Source organism: Nomascus leucogenys, chromosome 18 (genome assembly GCF_006542625.1).
Source record: "Nomascus leucogenys isolate Asia chromosome 18, Asia_NLE_v1, whole genome shotgun sequence".
Classification (NCBI taxonomy): domain Eukaryota; kingdom Metazoa; phylum Chordata; class Mammalia; order Primates; family Hylobatidae; genus Nomascus; species Nomascus leucogenys.
In genome coordinates, this window is record NC_044398.1 from 83748565 (window position 1) to 83769318 (window position 20754).

The window sequence follows — 20754 nt, forward strand, 5'->3', positions numbered from 1 at the left end:
GAGAATCTCTTGAACCTGGGAGGTGGAGACTGTAGTGAGCCGAGATCACGCCACTGCACTCCAGTCTGGTGACACAGTGAGACTCCATCTCAAATAAAAGATATTTCCACCAACAATGAAGAACAATACAAGGTGTACTTTTGGTAAACTCTGACATTAGCTTACCTTTTGGACAAATCTGTGTGTCCCCACAGAAGAAAAGGCATCTCCAGATGGCAAGGATGTAGGCCAATGTAATCTCACCTTTTCACTCTGTGACTAAAAAAACATATAATGTTAAGATGGGAAAGTTTTAAAGAGTATTTTGCAAATGAAGAATGGATAATATAACGTGGAACTACCAACATTCACTTAGTGAACGCCTTAGTACTTATAACCATTAGAATTATGAAACTACTCCACAGACATGGCAAATCCTGATACTTGCCTCAGATATCCCAATTTAACCTCTTCTTTCTGACTCCGCAGATACTATGTTAGGCAAGGGATAAGTTCTTTGATTTTGCTCCTACTCAGACTCCCTGCTACCTGCATAGCATTATTTATCATGGGTCAATCTTAACGCTGCTGCCAGTTCTCTCCTATCCAAACCCTGGCCATATCACTCCAGTGATTCTACCTTATCAGGCCCCTGGAGGGCTGACCCACAGGTTTATATATAATCAGAAATAATATCATTGTTTGCTTCAGTTATGTTCCTAAGAACATATCATGTATATCTCTTTGCCTCCTCTCCATGAAGGTATTCTGCCGTCATCTCATCATCTTACTCCTGTTAAGCTGCCACTTGACCTCCTTCTTCCTCTTTAGTTTGCCTCGGTTGTTCTCATTTATTTCAACCAACTGCTAAGATCTCATTTCTCATGCACCAGTTTATCACATGTATCTTTCCCTGTGTTTGCAAATAACGTAAACTCAAACATGTGTGATATAAGTGTCACTTGGAGAATATCTATTTAATGGCTGTGTTGTTGAGAGATCTGTGCAATATATACTGAATATGAAGAGGGAAATGATCTAAATCTATGGAACTGATTTTATGGATTACTGAAGCTCTCACTACTCTATAGAGTATTACCACACTGTATCTTTGTCATATCAACATGCCTGGCTATTAGGCAAGAAAAACAACGCTCTGTTCAATGACTATTTTGCAGAGCATCTAGTACAGTGTCAAGAATAGAATGGAGTTGACTGGATGGCCCCATGAATATTTCTTTTTCTAAAGCTTACAGAAGGGTTCATCAATTCTCTCAAACCCAACTCAATCACCATACTGATATTCAGTAGAGTAGCATTTTAGAGAGAAGAGATGTTTTGAATCATCTTGTCTACTTTGTTTCACAGATTAGAAAACCAAGGCCCAGGGAATTCAGTGATAAGTTCATAGCTACAAAGTTAGTTAGAGGTAAAACTAAGAGTAAGTCTGAGGTGTCTTGACCCATTCACTACTTTTTCCCAAAACAGCACATCCTAGACAAAAAACTAAGGGAAACAAATAAATAATGCTACTTCAGGTAGTAATTTAAGTTTCCAAAAGTAGAGCCCATTTAGGAACTAAAAGTTCCCACTCTTCTTGAGTGGTACATAGCATCTTTTGGGTATAAAAAAAATGAGCAATAAGCTTTACAAATTAATGTGACATGAACTTTTTATCAGTAATTTAAAAAAAAAAAAATGAAAGATACACATGAGAAGCAGTTACTACTGCAGGTGATTTACCCTTAGTTAGGTAGACCAATAACAGCACAATAGCCATGACTGTCTTAGCAATGACAGGAAATGAACAAGTGAAGTTTTCTATGCAAATTTATTTGTAGTATAAAACTGACACACATGATTATTTGGCAAGATACTCTGTAGCCACAGTTTATTAATACTTGCCCCCCAAAAAGGTTAAGCTTCCACCATAACTAGCATAGCTTAAACAAGGGGAGGAAATAACAAAATTCATCCTTAAGTACCATCTAGTTGTAACATATGATAACTGTACTGTTGCCAAATTAAAGAAGACAAAGTGTCAAATTAATCTTGAAGCTAGTTAATGGGTTTAAGAAATACGTTTCTTCAATTTCCACAGCAGCTGGGTGTAACTGCTATACATTCAATAATGATGACAAAACACTGAACAAAGTAAAAGAAAGAAACTGAAGGTGAAGTAGTGAAGGCAATAAAGGGGTTAATAAAAACAATACTAATATAGATGAAAAACCTTAAGTTTTTGGTCATCTTCCTTTTCATATCATACTTGGTGAAGAAAAATTCAAAGAAGCTTTTTACTTAGACTAAATATATGCTTTATATTAAAAGAATGGTTTAAGCTAGACACTTAAAGGGAAATAAGCAAAAAGAACACTTATATTTAAGTTCATGTTAATTATGCATGGTTCCTTTTAACAATTATTGGTTTTCTTTCTATTGCTTGGAAATTCACATATAAAGGAACTGACTTATAAAGATTATTTTACGGCCAGCACCATGGCTCATGCCTGTAATCAATCCCAGCACTTTGGGAGGCTGAGGCGGGGGGGATCATGAGGTCTGGAGTTCGAGATCAGCCTGGCCAATATGGTAAAACCCCATCTCTACTAAAAATACAAAAAAAATTTAGTCAGGCGTGGTGGTGTGTGCCTGTAGTCCCAGCTGCTCGGGAGGCCGAGGCAGAAGAATCGCTTGAACCCAGGAGGTGGAAGTTGCAGTAAGCCGAGATCACGCCACTGCACTCTAGCCTGGGCAACAGAGCAAGACTGTCTCAGAAAAAAAAAAAAAAAAAAGATTATTTTACATTTGTGACTCAATGTATTCACAGTTAAGCTTCTAGGTTACTAAGTTCACAATGTTCAAATTCTATTTACATGAAATAATATACACCAAGGAATGCCTATAGTGTTAAAATAAATTTCAGCTTAGAATTTTCAATAATAGATATACCTGTTCTTCTATTTTATCTTGTCTGTCAAGAGCAGCTTCAACAGCATCAAAGAACTCTTCTTCATTAATCAGACTGTTAGGGCCTTCCTATTCCAACACACAGGGGGGAAAAGAGCAGTTTATTTAAAGAAACAGAAAACTCTGATAACTCTGGTATTAAGTTTGAAAACTGACCTAATAAACATTTATTGAACGCATATTTACAAACCAGTCAGTACACTAGATCATATGTATGCTCTGTGTAAAATCACATGAGTCTTACAATTAATTCACTCAGTACTCATATATTTACTTACTGTATATTGACCAATATTGTGTTGGGATAATAGTCTAGAGCAGGGATTGGCAAAAACTGTGACCCAAGGGCCAAATCCAGTCTGCTGCCTACTTTTGTACAGCCTGTGAGCTAAGAATTTCATTTTTAAATGGCTGGAAAAAATAAAAGTAATAATATGACATGTGGGAATTACTTGAAATTAAAAGTTTGGTGTCCATAAACTTTTATTGGAAAACAGTGATGCTCTTTCATCTATGTATTATCCAGGGCTTCTTTAGTAGCAGAGTTGAGACTTACGACAGAGACAACAGAGATATAAAATTGCAATGAGGTAAGTAAAAATTTGCACAAGAAATATAGCTAATAAGTATGGCTAGGCATTCAGAGGGGGATCTTCCTAAGCACGGGTAATTGTTTCAAGGGGAAATAAAAGTTGAGCTGATGCTTGATAGTCTGGCTAGATGGCAGAATAATGGCCATTAATCACTTGGGGAAATGTGTGGGAGACTTCTTACAATGAAAATTCCCAGGCCTCCATGCCCAAAAATTATTTCTCAGTAGGTCTTCAGTGGAACCTTGGAATATACATGTTTAATAATTCCCTCAAGTGATTCCCATGCAAGTGGAACCTCAGCTGCATCAGAAGATAAACATATAAAGAACAATAACAAAATGTAAACAATCAACATATGTTCCTGCTGTGATGAAGCAGGTAAGTGGAACGACAGCTTTGTATTATGATAAAAGTAGAGGCTAAAAGGTAGGCTTGGGTTTAGCATTTCTTAAATGTTAAAATATACAAAATAAGACACATGAACAATTGGTGATATCTTCCCAGTTAAACTCATAACCCCAAGTCATCATTAGTCCATTAAAAAGTATCTAGCAACATTGTCCTATCCCCACCATAACCTGGAACCATACTGGAAGGGTGGGAGGTATGGGGTAACATTCTTGTCATTTGGCATATAAGAAATATTGACTTAATGGAGTTCTTTTAGGGTTATGAGGACTCAGTCCCCTATAACCTACTTCATAAAAAAAAAAACAACAACTTTCTATTCAGATACAACAAACATACAGAACAGTGCATATCTCAGTGAAGTATCATAAAGTGAATATACCATCTAATGACCATCTGGGACAAGAGGGTCATGAAAAAATAGTAACAACACTCTAGAGGCCTTCCTCCTGCAGGATTCTCTTTATAAAGTCAAAACATTTCAAAGACAGTAAAATGACAGCAGGGCAACTTTGCTCTCTGTTGATCAGAGAAAACACAAAATATCCAAACTCAAGCACATTTTCTAATGATTTTAAAAACTATTTAACAACATCTACATTTAGAAAATATTAATATTCATTCAATCTACAGTGATTTAGTACATGTGGATTTCCAGTCCTTAAGCAATCATGTCAGAGCCTCAGGAGTCTAATTGAAAACTACAGCATTTAAAAATTCTGGCCAGGTGTGGTGGCTCATGCCTAGAATACCAGCACTCTGGGAGACCAAGGAGTGGAGATCACATGAGGCCAGGAGCTCTGGACCAGCCGGGCCAACATGACGAAAACCTCTATTAAAAATACAAAAATCAGTGAGTGTGGTGGAGCACGTCTATAAACCTAGTACTCGGGAGGATGAGGCACAATTGCTTGAACCCGGGAGACGGAAGTTGCAGAGGTTGCAGTGAGCCAAGATCGCACCACTGCACTCCAGCCTGGGTGGTAGAGCAAGATTCTTTATCAAAAAAAAAAAAAAAAAAAAAAAACAACAACAACAAACAAAACAAAACAATTCTATTTTGCCAAATGAAATGGTTTTTCCTTTAATGGCAAACCTTTGGGAGAAGAACTAAAGGAATTGGCATAAAATTTTCTTTAGTAAAAGGAACTTTAAAAAAACCCTTTTATCTCATCATGCTTACCAAGGGCAGGAGCTACTTACCTGCCCCCTTAGAACACCATTTCTTATGTTGACAACTCTCCTTGAAGAGTTCTCTACTCTTAGATTCCTAAATTCCCCTTTCCCTCTCTAAGCACTCTTATGGGGCTCTTTTGTAGGTTTCCCCTTCTCTGCCTATCCTTTAAATGTTGGTGTTCCTCAGGGTTCCATACTTGCTCTACCCACAGCATTCTTACTTATATCCAATGCTTCAGTCATCCTTTGATGACTCCTAAATTCACAGCCAGACCATCTCTCTTCTAAGGGTTAGATCTTTGTTTCTAATATAGAAGACTTCCTCTTATGACTCACCTCAGTTGCAACGTGTCTGAAACCTCCTCTTCTATCTCCAAACCTATCTGCAGAAACCTGGGCCTAATCTTGGATTCCTTCCTTTTCCCTCATTCAATCATCACACCCTTCAATTCTACTTTCCAAATACAATAGTCTCCGACCATCTGTGGTTTTGATTTCTGTGGTTTATATACAATAAGATATTTTGAGAGAGAAAGAGACTACATTCATATAACTTTTTACTATAATACAGTACTATAATTGTTCTATTTTATTATTGTTAAAATAAAAATTAAACTTTATCACAGGTACATACATACAGGAAAAAACATAGCACATATAGGAAAGAACAGTGTATATAGGGTTCAGTACCATCTGCAGTTACTGGGGGGTCTTCTAATGTATCCCCCCAACCAATGATACAGGGGGATTACTGTATCTAATTTGTCAGTGCCTCTCTATTCCTCCTGCTTTGACTCTAATTTAGGCCACCTTCAACTCTCATCTATATTATACAAAAAGTGTCCAAGTGCCCAGTCACAATTGTTACCTTCAATCCATTCTTCCTACTGCAGGGAGAGTGACTTTTCTAAACTGCAAATGTGAAAATGTCATTTTCTTCATTAAAACCTATTGTCTCAGGACCTGAACTAATTCTTGTTGATCTTTCCAGTCAGTCTCTTAACCATTCTTTCCTCTCAATTTGTGGAGGCTCTACCTTCCAAAGAGAACTACTTTCAGTTCCCCTGAGGAAAAATACGCTTTTGCTTCTGACTACTGGAAAACACTCTTTACTCAATTTACTCATTCTTAAGGTTTCTGCTAAGAGGTTCTTTCCTCTGGGAAGACATCTCTGATTCAACACCTTCTCTGCATTAAAAGTGTTTCATGACATACATTATGATAACTGTCTATTAGTCTTTGTTCCCATTATGCATTCAGGTAGGGCCCTCAGGCAGGATCCTTACAAGCCTTGTTTCTTGTTATATTCTCCAAGCCTAGTGTAGTGCCCTACATTATGGTAAGTCTTTTTTTCTTTTTCTTTCTTTTTTTTTTTTTTTTTGAGATGGAGTCTCGGTTGCCCAGGCTGGAGTGCAGTAGCGAGGCAGCTTCCGCCTGCCGGTTCAAGCAATTCTCCTGCCTCAGACTCCCGAGTAGCCGGGACTACAGGCGCACACCACCACGCCCGGCTAATTTTTGTATTTTTAGTAGAGACGGCGTTTCACCGTGTTGGCCAGGCTGCTCTTGAACTCCTGACCTCAGGTGATCTGCCCGCCTCGGCCTCCCAAAGTGCTGGTATTACAGATGTGAGCCACCACACCCAGCCACATTATGGTAAGTCTTAAGGAATAAATTTAAGATTATAATTTCTGAGGCTACATAAGTCAGAAACACTTAGAACTTTTTTATAATTAGAACATCATGAATATCTGATTATAACCAAAAACAGTCATAGTTTGAATTAAGTGTCTAAAACCCATACGACTATAATATTGATACAAGAAAAGTTGGATGGTTCAAAACTCCAAAAGTAAGAAGGGGAAGTGTAAAAACAGTTTCCAGTTTATATAAGAATTGTGTATTTAATTTAACTTAGTGAGAAAAAAAATAGAGTACCCTTAACCAGTTTCTTCACTAAGAAAGAGTAAAGTGCATTTCAAACAGGTGAATAAAGGATGTTTACTCGACAAATGCTAGTGGAATAAAATAGGTTTCTATGTTGTATCATTATTTTAAAAACTCCAGATGTATTAATATATTTAGAAGAGACCACAGGAAAATAAAAAATGAGAAAATATAATTATTTAAAGTAGAAAATGCCCTTCTAAGCATGATACCAAATGTGGAGAAAAGTGGATCAAAGGTTTGAGGAGTTAATTACACAAAGGTTTAAAACTTTTATATGGCAAAATCTACCAAACTTTTTTAAGTTACGAAGGAAAAAAATAAAAAAAAAGGCAAATTCTATACACCTTCTAAATTAATAGGAAAAAAAACCCCAAAACAAAACGAATAAGAAAACAACCAAAGGACATGGCCAAGTTAATCTTAAAAAAGAAACGTGGCAGCCATAAAAAAGAATGAAATCATATTCTTTGCAGCAACATGGATGGAGCTGCAGGCCATTATCCAAAGTGAACTTGTCACAGGCCAGGTCTCACTAAACAACCGTTTCAGTACTGACTGAGTGTTTAAGTTAAATATTAAAAGCCAGTACCCTTATACAAAGGCTGGGATGTAACAAAAGCCCATCAAGAGTTTTGCCTAGGCCTTTCCTGGGCCTTAAAGCATGATAAAATAATGAAGGAATTCTTAATACGAGCCATTTAGGATTAAACAAGTTTTACTGGGGGTCTGAAGAAACTCCCCAGTCCTCCACAAACAAGTTTATTAGGGGTCTGAAGGAACTCCTCAAACCTATGTGATTTAGTAGGAGACACGATAAGGGTAATCACTCTAGCACTTTACTGAGGCTCCAAAGGAAGGTCTTCAGGACTCAGACCTTAGTTATAGATTAAAAGAAGTTAGTAACTTATGTCTTTAGATGAATGCACACTTACAGGTAGACATATAGCTTAGAAGGTATATAAGCTCTGGAAAACTTTGTAATTTGGAGTTGGTCTGGTGATGATGTTCAGGCCTTCTCCCTGTAACCAGTTACAGAAATAACTCTCTTCCTCCCCAGTTCATCTGCATCTCGTTATTGGGCTGCGAGAAATAGCAGCCTGACCCTCAGTTTGGTCCCGGAACAAATTAACTCACAAACAGAAAATCAAATACTGCATGTTCTCATTTATGAGTGGGAGCTAAATAATAGGTACACACAGACATAAAGATAGAAATGTAGGGACTCTAAAAGAAGGAAGGTTGGGAGGGAGGGGTGAGAGTTAAAAAATTAGCTATTTGGTATAATGTTCACTATTTGGGTAAGGGGCACACTAGAAGCCCAATCTCTGCCAGTATACAATATACTCGTAACAAACATGCATGTGTACTTCCAATGTAAAATAAAATAAAAAAAAAGAAACATGAATGCCTGATAAACATAATTTTTAAAATGCTCCATTACATACATATAGCAATTTTTTGGCTTTGAAACTAGTAAATACAGGTACCTAGCACAAGGCCCCTCTTCCCTCCACCCCTGTCCTCTCCCCCTGAGGGGGGAAAAAAAACCTGTGTTGGTGGAAGCAGAGATAAATATGTACACAAATTATACTTACATACTGCTGGTAGATGATAAACTGTACCATATATTGTTAAATTTAAAACATAGGCTTTATTGGCTTATTTGTATTTTGTACAATCTTCCTATAATGAATATACATTTTATTTATAATATTAATAAGGTACTTTATAAAGTTGGTATTTCTTCCAAAGTAATAATCCTAAAATAGCAAAATAATTTGCTCAGTTTCAAAACAAAAATCATCATTATAATACCTCATATTAAAACCTCAGAGGATAGCTAATTATGTAATTTTAATACATTTTAGAAGGGATAAATTGAGAACAATAATTAAAAAATATCCCAATTTAAGTCTCATCAGAATACACTCTCACAGTTGGAAATTGATTCCAATATAAAAAAATTCAGCAACAGCAGAGTAGCCGTTTAGTTTTCCTTTCTAGAGCAAAAGTAGCAAGAAAAAATTCTTCTGTTTTCATAAATATAACTACAACTATTTTCTTCTTCTATTCCACCTCAATGATACTCCTTGATACCCCATTTTTAAACTGCTCATTTCAGAAATATCAACACTTTTTTTTTTTTTTGAGACGGAGTCTCGCTCTTTTGCCCAGGCTGGAGCGCAGTGGCACGATCTCGGCACACTGCAACCTCTGCCTCCCGGGTTCAAGTGATTCTCCTGCCTTAGCCTCCCAAGTAGCTGGGACAACAGGCACTTGCCACCACGCCCAGCTAATTTTTGTATTTTTTAGTAGAGACAAGGTTTCACCACATCGGCCAGGCTGGTCTCCAGCTCTTGACCTTGTGATACCCCTGCCTTGGCTTCCCAAAGTGCTGGGATTACAGGCGTGAGCCACCGTGCTGGCCAACACTTTTTTTTTTTTTTTTTTTTAAGAGACAAAGTCTTGCTCTGTCACCTAGCCTGGCGTGGAGTGGTGCAATCATAGTTCACTGCAGTCTTGGGCTCCTCAGTAGCTGGGACTACAGGCATGTGCCACTATACCCAGATAATTTCTGTATTTTATTTTATAGAGATGAAGTCTTGCTATGCTGTCCAGGTTGGTCTTGAACTCCTGGCCTCAAACAATCCTCCTGCCTTGGCCTCTCAAAGTGCTGGGATTACAGACGTGAGCCAGTGTGCTAGCCTCAACATTGTTTAATGGCAATTACCAAATATATTTCTTACACATTTTTTTCTCTAAATATAGAAAGATAGCTTATAAGATTTTAATGTATGTGTGTATATACATGGAGAAGGAGATTTTATTACCTACTTAACAAATAAACACAAGGAGAAAAAAGCTGGTTTCAGACATTTTCAAACAAAGACAATTAGAACAGTTTATGTTCAGCTATGGATAAGATCTCACAGTAGGCCAGGTGTGGTGGCTCACACCTGTAATCCCAGCACTTTGGGAGGCCGAGGCGGGTGGATCACGAGGTCAGGAGATCGAGACCATCCTGGCTAACACGGTGAAACCCCGTCTCTACTAAAAATACAAAAAATTAGCCGGGTGTGGTGGTGGGCGCCTGTAGTCCCAGCTACTTGGGAGGCTGAAGCAGGAGAATGGCATGAACCCAGAAGGCGGAACTTGCAGTGAGCCGAGATCGCGCCACTGCACTCCAGCCTGGGTGACACAGTGAGATTCCGTTTCCAAAAAAAAAAAAAAAAGATCTCACAGTATAGTACAGACTAAAATCTTTTGTCTGTAAAGTAATCCGATTTTTACTTTATAGTTTGCTTTTATGTTAAAAAAAAAAAAAAGTAGATAACATTAAAAATGATCATCTTTACAGGGGAGATAAAAATTTGTCCTATGAAGTGAACACGCCTAATACTAAGCCTTTTGAAGCCTAACCTTTGTAGGCAATAAGAAATATATATTTGAGTATGCCTGAGATTTATATATCATGAAATATACACTGAATTAACATAAACACTGAGGAAAAAATTATATATTTAGAATATTTAAAGGTTACAAAAGTATTACTAAAAAGTCACTTTTGTGATAGACATGACCTATGTGTTTCTCTAAGATCAAAATATAAATTCATACTTCGTAATCTGGTCCTCCAAAGTGGGATTTTTTCTTAAGTTCTGTCATTGCATTTTTATATGCTTCCTCTGTTCTTCTTTTCTTCTCAGTTTCCTATTAAAAAGAAGTGAAAAATTTGTAATTTGAGGCAGGCATTTTAATTACAACGAAGTCTTTTAGGTGGAATTCCTCTACATGTCACTGAAATTTTACAATTTGACACAAAAAAATTCCACTCCTGTGAAAAATAAGAGTATTATCCTGCCCAAGAAAACACTTTTCTCTAGGCTATAAATTACTTACAACCTACTATTTATGTATGTATGTATGTATTTTTTGAGACGGAGTCTTGCTCTGTCACCCAGGCTGGAGTGAAATGGCGTGGTCTCGGCTCACTGCAACCTCCGCCTCCTGGGTTCAAGCAATTCTCCTGCCTCAGCCTCCCAAGTAGCTGGGACTACAGGCGTGTGCCATCATACCCTGCTAATTTTGGTATTTTTAATAGAGATGGGGTTTCACTATGTTTGCCAGGCTTTTCTCGAACTCCTGACCTCGTGATCCACCCTCCTCAGCCTCCCAAAATGCTGGAATTACAGGTGTGAGCCACTGCACCCGGCCACAACCTACGATTTAAATCACCACTAAAATCACCTTAAAAGTAGGTTCTGTGTTTAAATGGCCAAGTAACTGCATGTATACTTAAACAAAAAAGAAAAGAAAAAAAACCCCAGGTAAATTAGCACCTGAAAAATACCTACTATACATTCTTATACTTCCCCTTCCCACCAACCCCAGTTAAGAGATACATTTATTTTGGTATGAAGAAAAACAGCAAGTAATACCAGGAAAGAACTCAGTAGGTGGGATCAATGAATGCTAAAAAGATATTCTAAGAAAGAAAACCTTCTTATAATTTCTCACTGCTGCTTAACACTGTATTTTAGCATTGAAAAAGACTTCAGTTATCTACTTTAACACTCTCCTTTTAATGATAGGGCCTATAGCTCTAAAAGGTTAAAAGACCCAGGGTCAACACTTAAAATGTTGGTCCCATATAAAACTTATTTCCACAACAATGGGGTTCGCTGGGTCAAAACTGATACTGGAGTCCAGTATGTTTGTAAATAATCTAATGCTTTTATTTCCTCATTTCAAATAGTCATACATGGCTTTTTTCTTTTCTTTCTTTTTTTTAACTTGTCCAAATTCCATTTTCTAAAAGACTGATTTGCTTGGTCCCCCTATTGGGTAATCTAAGCACGACACTTCTGAAAGCGAAAGGGAATGTTAGTAATAATTTTGCTGAATTAAGAACTGCCTTGGTCAAACCAGGATTCATGGTCACTCTGGCTATAGGAAATGTAAACAGCTCTTCCTATTTCCCCTTATTCTCAAAAAAAACACTACTCTGAAGAGTATGATCATCAAAAATTATAAGAGAACAGATTATGCTTGTGATCTAAAGTAGGCTAATGAAAGCCACATGAATTTACTGTCACATGTTAGTTCACCATGGGGATACAGTCTGAGAAATGTGTCACTGACGACTTAATTTTTGTATAAACATCATACAGTGTACTTATATAAACCTAGATGGTATAGCCTACTACACATCTAGGCTATGAACATTTACAGCATTTGACTGCACTGAATACTGTAGGCAATTTTAACATGATGGTAAGTATTTGTGAATCTAAACATAGAAAAGGCACAGGAAAAATATGATATAAAGGATAAAAAACAGTATGACTTGTACAGGGCACTTATGAATGGAGCTTGCAGGATTTGAAGTTCCTCAGGATGAGTCAGTGAGTGAGTAGTGAATGAATGTGAAGGCATAGGGCATTACTGCACACCACTGTAAACTTTTGAACACTGCATACTTAGGCTACACTAAATTTATTTAAAAATGTCCTTTCTTCAATAATAACCTTAGCTTACTGTAACTTTTACTTTATAAACTTTTTAATTTTTTAAACTTTTTGAGTCTTTTGTAATAAGATAGCTTAAAACATAAACATATTGTACAGTGGCACAAAAATATTTTCTTTCTTTATACTGTATTCTACATTTTTCTATTTTTTAAAAAATTTATATTTTTTTTAACTTTTTAAACTTTTTTGTTATAAACTAAGAGACAACACACACATTAGCCTAGGCCTACACAGGGTCAGGATCATCAAGATGTCACTAGGCAAAAGGAATTATTCAGCTCCATTATCACGTTATGGGATCACAGTTGTATATGTGGTCCATCACTGACGGAAATGTCGTTATGCAGTATATCACTGTACTTAATGGCTAAAGTCTAAACTGAACTCATACAAAGCAAACTACTTCTAAATACCACATCAGCATTAAAGACAGTGGAAATCAATGAATCGATGGGTTCATTAGACCCAAAGATTTCATTAATTGATTTTTGTGTACTAAAGAGAAAATGAGACTACAGATCCACCAGAATGACTAAGCCAGGTACAGTGGCATGTGCCTGTAGTCCTGGTCATTCAGTAGGCTGAGGCAGGAGGATCACCTGAGCCCTGGAGTTCAAGGCTATAGTATGCTAATGGCTGTGCCTGTGAATAGTCATTGCACTTCAGCCTGGACAACATAGTGAGACCCTGTCTCTCAAAAAAAGAAAGGCTGTCTCCAAAATCAAACAACACCAACACCTACACACACACACACAGACACACACACACACACAATACCAAGTACAGTCAAGAGTGAACAACATCAACAACACCCACACACACCCACACATCCCTAACAATACCAAGTGCTGTCAAGAATTAAAAGTAATTGGAATCCTCACCCATTGCTGGTAGAAATATTAATTTAATCACTTTGGAAAACCATCAATATCCACTACAGTTGAGCATATACCCCTATGAATCATTAAGTCTACTCCAAGGTATGAGAAATATACCTAAAGATATGCCCCAAGAACTCTCATAGAAGTTTTATTCATGATAGCCAAAAAATGAAAAAAAAACCTAAATGTCCACCAACAGGAAAACAGATAAGCCAACTGAAGTCATACAATAAAAAGTTATACAATAAAATACTGTATAGCAATAAAAGAGAATAAACTACTATTAAATATAACAACATGAATGAATCTCACAGTCAATGCTGAAGGAAAGAGAAGGCCTGACTCAAAAGTATATTGTATGACTCAATTTGTATGTTGTTCCAGAACAGGCAAAACTAATCTATAATGACATAGATTAAAATCATATGATCACCTCTTGGGGTGGTGGTATGATATGGAATAGGAAGGAGCATGAAGGAACCTTCTAGGGTGCTAGAAAAGTCATATATCTTGATCTGACTATGGTTAAGGGGTGTATACAAGCGTTAAAAAAAATCAAGTAGTATACTTAAGATTGGTATACTTCATTGTATGTATGTTATATATTAATTTTAAATGAATAAAACAAAAATGCACAGCACAGCAATAATATTAAAGACTTACAGGAAAGTAAAAATGTATGTAAAATTACACACCTGTGAATCTAATAATGTAAGCAAATGTATCTTCAATGAACAGGTTATCTCTTATTAACATTGTTAACCATAATTGCCTAATTTTAGAATTTTTGGTCTTCCTGGACATGACTGGCTAACAATTAAGTACACTTCTTCTACAGTAGAAAGGATTATTATTGTTATAGGTAACCAATAAAAATCATCACTACAAAATAGTATTTTCAATTAGCTGAAAGAATCCTGGAACTGACATTATAAATCTACATAAAAGTATAATAGACAATTCTACTATTAAATAGCTGTTATTATCACCTATTTAATTGCTCTCATTAGATTTTAAGCCCCTTGAGAGACTATTTCCTGCTCATCACTGTTTTCCCATTCCTAGCTTAGAGTCAAGCACACAGCAGGCACGCACCTGAATGAAACAATTTCAGTGAAACCATATTGTTATAATTGTACTTTCTTTCTCAATTCTAAGAATTACCTGAAAGACATATTTGTTGATAAACAACTTTCTCTATTCAAGAACTTTCTAGTCTTTAGTGTGTATATATACACACACACACACACTCTACATACAAAAGATTAGAAAGTTCTTGAATAGAGTTGCTTACCAATAAATACACACATACCCTGCATATATTATGTATATATATATGAACACACACATACTGTGTGTACACACATGTGCAAATACACACACACTTACATTCCATGTAAAATGTAACTGGGATCCAGTTATTTCAACCTTGAGAAAAAATTACAGTGGAAAAGGTTAATAAAATTTGACATCAGATAGATCTGTAAGAAGACTATAAAACACAGTAGTGTCCAGATTTTAACCAATACTGCCATCTTTTCTGGCTGTCCTTTCGTGGAGAGTGTTGCATGGAGAAGTAACAAAAGTGGTTTTTTCCCGCAGATCTTTGGTTTGCTCTGCTCATTGCTACCCAATAAAGAAAGAGAACTGGTAAAATTAACAATGCTGAAAGCAATCAAAAATCTATCTCCCCTTTTCAACATGGCAAATGAACTTCAACGCTAAAATAATCAGGAAGTGGTGTTATATAATGTGCAAAGGTTTAAAAAAAATTATTTTAGGCAACGTGGTTAGAGTATATGACCAAAGAATATGATCCCTTAGTGAAGGAAAAAGAGACTAAAGAGAGAGAAAGTTGCCAAAAAGTTGGAAATAAGCTAGTCTGGACAAGCTGAATGATACTCTTGAATCATTAGTCTAATGTATTTAGGGAGTTGTCCTTTTTTCAATACATTTTTTTTTTTTTTATGAACAGGGACTCTTCTAATAGTTCAATTTGATCCACACTGAGTACAGAGTTGAAATCTTTGAAGATAATAATAGTTTGGCTCCAGCATGATAATAAATTTTCTATACCTTAAAAGGATGTTTTCATTACCTATTTTAAAAGAAGACATATTCCTAATCAAAATGGCTTACTCTCACCTGCACTTGTGCATTCTGAACAGCTCTCTTTTCTTCTAAAACATGGGAACCTTCCTAAACACATAGTGCTAACATTGCTTTCCTTAGTGTCCTGCTCAAATTCAAAGGCCTTCAAACTCTGCAAGCAATATAACTCAGAATGAATATGATTCTGGCTGATGTCTAATCTGGTATCCAGAGCTGATATATTAGAATAGAGAAAAATGCCTCTAACTCTGTTACTTTTCACCTTTTGACAAGCCTCTGGGCTTCAATTCCTTCTTCTATAAAATGATGGCATTGGACTAGAACTTTAAGGTATTTTTCAATTCTAACATTTTACTATTTTTCTAAAGCTGAATTATAAATAGAAGTTTCCTTACTTAACAAATCCACTGAGCCATACTTCACACTAGAAACTAAAGAGTCATACTGTAATATTATCAGTGCTGCAGTTTAAACAAAGGTGGGAAAATGTGAACATAGGGCAAATGCTCAAACAACATAACGTATGTTAAATGATATCACTGACCATGGAAAAAATACGTATTACTGTAATAAGTAAATGTTTAACTTTGTAAATTGGCATATAAGTTAGGTCACATGCCTTAAATGCAGTTTCATACATCGTACACTTAAAGGTGGGTAATGTTAAATGGCTCAACACTTCTATTCCAAAGCATTACTAACATCATCACAAAAACTTTTCTATTAAATCTTTCAAGGAAGCATACTGTATAGTAACTAAACAAGTAACTGGTGAATCTTGTTAGGCAAATGAGTTTAAGGTGCCCATAAAGCTTCAGAGTAGCAGTATCATCTGCTATTTCTATCAATCCAAGATTCTTCCCGAAGTTAGCTTGTTTTAAATATTCAAACAATACATAAAACTTAAAATGTGATTAGTTTTAAAAGGAAAAAAACCTAGTCTTACCTTATCCAGTCTCTTCTGCCAGCTGTCCTCACGTTTAACCATTAGTTCAATACAATGAGAAAGTGTTGCAAGGATTCCAGCAGTAGTTGCTTTAAAAGTTATCGCTTCCCCTTTAAAGTCTATACCATTAATTCCTTTTGGTGTCACATGTGGAAATACTGAAAATGAAAGTTATTCACTGAAAATATCTCTAATGAGGAAATAATTCATCACAATTTAAGATTAGAAAATGTTTAGAAAATTAGCAAGTCAGAGCAGGTTTTGGGATTTTAATTTTCCTCCTGTAGGCCAACATTTAAAAATCTCCTATCCAAGCTCTATGAGCAAAGAAGCTTCATGGCAGCATATGTACTTTCAAGTCCTTTTTTTCTAGATTCTGTTTCCTGAAATTTATTTGCTGTGCTGCACCCAATTAATCAAATGGTAGGAGGAGCAACACTTCAACAATAACATTCTGACAGCTTAGAGTAGGACCTAATTATGGCAAGAACTACCTTATTATTTTGAAAAGCCTAGAATTTAAAAAATATCTGAAGATAAGCTAAAGAATCTAATAAAATAATACACAATTTAAAAATAAACATACAAATTTAAATCCGGGACCAATGCACTTAAACTCAATGCCTTTTATGTTTCAATTTTATCATTTTAATTCATGGTTAGCTTTTGAATTAAACAAAAAATCTTAAAACTCAAAGATGCAAACAAGAAAGCATAATATTCTATAGTCAAGAAATCATTCTAGTAGAATTCTTATAAATGAAATAATGACAGTTTTGACTTTAAAAACTATTAGAGATATGACAGTGAAGGTATAACCCATCAAAGAACAAATTGTGAAACTTAATCAAAATGTAAAATTTCTGCTCTTGAAAACACTGTTAAGAGGATAAAGAGATAAGCCACAAACTGGAAGAAAATCTTGTGTGGCATATATTTAATAAAGACTTCCACCCAGAATATATGAAGTAACCTCAAAGCGCATTAATAATAAACACCGGCTGGGCGCGATGGCTCAAGCCTGTAATCCCAGCACTTTGGGAGGCCAAGGCGGGCAGATCACCTGAAGCTGGGAGTTCGAGACCAGCCTGACAAATGTGGAGAAACCCCGTCTCCACTAAAAATACAAAATTAGCTGGGTGTGGTGGTGTATGCCTGTAATCCCAGCTACTCAGGAGGCTGAAGCAGGACAATCATTTGAAACCGGGAGGTGGAGGTTGCAGTGAGCCGAGATCACCCCACTGCACTCCAGCCTGGGCAACAAGAGGGAAACTCCATCTCAAAATAATAATAATAATAATAATAATAATAATAACAACAACAATAATAATAACCAACCCCAACATGAGCAAAAAATGTGAACACACACTTCACCAAAGAGCAGATACAAATGACAAATAAAAACATGAAAAGGTGCTTAATATCACTAGTTAGTATGGAAATGCAAATTAAAACCACAATGACATATCCCTACACACCTATCAGAATGACTGAAATTTGAAGACTGACCATATTAAGTGTTGGTGGGGATGTGGAGGAACTGGAACTCTCATATGTGGCTGGTAAAAAACAGTTTGGCAGTTTCTTTAAAAATTAAACACACACACACACCTGCCATATGATTAGAACATTCTACTCCTAGGTATTTATCCAAAATAAATACAATAAATTTCCATGAAAAGAATTGTATATGAACGCTCATAGCAGTTTTATTTGTAATAGTCAAAACTGTAACTGACCCAAATGTCCACCAATGAATGACTAGATACACAAACTATGGTATACCTATACAATAAAATACTACTGAGCTTTGAGAAGAACTGAACTACTGATATATGCAATAATGATGAATCTCAAACTAAGAAAAAAGCCAGGCAAAAAAAGAATACATACTGTATGAGTCCATTTATATTAAATTATAGAAAATGCAAACTAATCTATAGTGACAGAAAATAGATCAATGGCTATTTGGGAATGGGGGAGAGAGGAATGACAAAGGGGATGGAGAAAACTTTTGAAGGTGATATAAATGTTAACTATCTTGATTGTGTTGATAGTTTCATGAAAATATCCAAATTTATCAAATTATACACTTTAAATGGTATGTCAATTATACCTCAATAAAGCTTTTTTAAAGCTTATATTTTCTTAATAAGAATAGACACATACATCAACTCAACAGAATTGAGAGTCCAGAAATAAACCCTCGCATTTACAGTCTATCAGTTTTTCACAAAGGTGCCAAGACAAGGGAAAAAAAATTGTCTTTTCAGCAAATGATGCTGGGACAGCTGGACATCCATATGTAAAAGTTACCATTATTACATAATGTCAGAATGTGATTTTTACCTGCATGCCTTGGAAGATATTTTCACTTGGATTCCAGCAGTTCTATTGCTTTTTAAAAAACTACTCAATCAGGTAATTATTTTTTGTGAATTGTTATATAACTTCTGAAAGTATATTTTATCCAGCTGAGGGGAAAAACATATTACTTACACTTTTCTTTATTGCCGTTGGTACTATGCAAGAAGTCACCATCAGAACGCGTTGTAGGAAAGTCATCTTCATCATCTTCTACCACTAAATAAAATATATTTAAGGAAATTAGGATGAAAAGAAATTAATGTCTATTCTTATGTTCAACTGAGTCATTTTACTCCGTATTCTGATTCTGTGAGTATGAAGTCTTACTCATCTTTGTATTTTCACTGGTAATCAAGGTATGCTCAATAAATATCTACCTATCAAGGAACTTTTAAAGAACAAAACCTTAATCTCTCTCTCTCCCCTCAACCCCCTCCATAGTGAGACTGTGGAGAAGGGTATGATACAATTATTTCTTTTTTAAAGCTCCCCAAGATGATTACAATATCAGCCATCTATTTATTTTTGCCACCAAAATATGTGGAATGTCCTTAGATACATTATTTTTAAACCATATTCACTCTCATTTGTGTAAGGGAAGGTTACTGAGCTATGAATTATTTCACCCTGTAGTCTTCCTATCTCTTGCTCCCTTCCATGGGGCAATTTCCACTCTGTAAGAGGACCAGAAGGGCTAAACAGGACTATAAAAGGTACCTTCCATGCAGAAGACACCTTAGCTTGCCTCTGAGAGTTATTCTTTTTTTTTTTTTTTTGTAGATGGAGTCTCACTCTGTCACCCAGGCTGGAGTGCAATGGCATGGTCTTGGCTCACTGCAACCTCTGCCTTCCAGGTTCAAGCAGTTCTCCCACCTCAGCCTCCCAAGTAGCTGGGACTACAGGTGCGTGCCACCACAGCCAGCTAATATTTTTGTATTTTTAGTAGAGAAGGGGTTTCACTATGTTGGCCAGGCTGGTCTCGAACTTCTGACCTCATGATCCGCCCACCTCGGCCTCCCCAATGTGCTGGGATTACAGGCGTGAGTGACCACACCCAGCCGAGAGTTCTTAAATATACTATTTCTGACGTGCAGGGAAAATATAATGACTTGCAGATATGATATCGACTTTTTTTTTTTTTTTTTTTTTTTTTTTGAGATTGCTGTGTTGCCCAGGCTTGAGTGCAGTGGTGCGATCTCGGCTCACTGCACGCTCCGCCTCCCGGGTTCACACCATTCTCCTGCCTCAGCCTCCCGAGTAGCTGGGACTACAGGCGCCTGCCACCATGCCTGGCTAATTTTTTGTATTTTTAGTAGAGACGGGGTTTGACCATGTTAGCCAGGATGGTCTCGATCTCCTGACCATGATATCAATTTTCATTCATCCCAGGGTATATCTGTATCCAGGCATCCCTTTTAACTTCTCTAATTCCAGAAAAAAACAGAATCTCTCTTGTTCTACTTTAACATACCTCTTTCTTCTATGTGCTATCCCTATTTCTACTACCTCACATACTTTAATTCTCTGTACTACGCATTCCACTCATAATGCAAATTCCTGCATCTTAGCTCCCAACATTATTTGCTGCTTTTACCAAGCTTTTTGTGGCTTCTTCTTCTTCTTGTTTGTGAGACAGGGCCTGGCTCTGTTGCCCAGGCTGGAGTGCAGTGGCACAATCTCAGCTCACTGCAACCTCCACCTCCCAGGCTCAAGGAATTCCACTCAGCCCCTTGAGCAGCTGGGAACACAGGTGCACACCACCAGCCCAGCTAATTTTTGTAGAGAGGAGATTTTGCCATGTTGTCCAGACCGGTTTCGAACTCCTGAGCTCAAGCAATCTGCCC

General features: G+C 36.6%; 1 protein-coding gene across 2 annotated transcripts in view; it reads right to left on the reverse strand.

The window, feature by feature from the left end:
* Positions 1 to 20754, reverse strand: part of CERT1 (ceramide transporter 1) — a 141936-nt gene that overhangs the window by 29162 nt on the left and 92020 nt on the right. For both annotated transcript variants that reach the window (XM_030798713.1, XM_030798712.1), the window contains exons 6-10: positions 19043 to 19126; positions 16544 to 16701; positions 10692 to 10784; positions 2932 to 3018; positions 166 to 258 (exon numbers count right to left, since the gene is read on the reverse strand). In XM_030798713.1, the coding sequence (XP_030654573.1) occupies positions 166 to 258; positions 2932 to 3018; positions 10692 to 10784; positions 16544 to 16701; positions 19043 to 19126 (515 nt within the window). The remainder of the gene's footprint in view (positions 1 to 165; positions 259 to 2931; positions 3019 to 10691; positions 10785 to 16543; positions 16702 to 19042; positions 19127 to 20754) is intronic.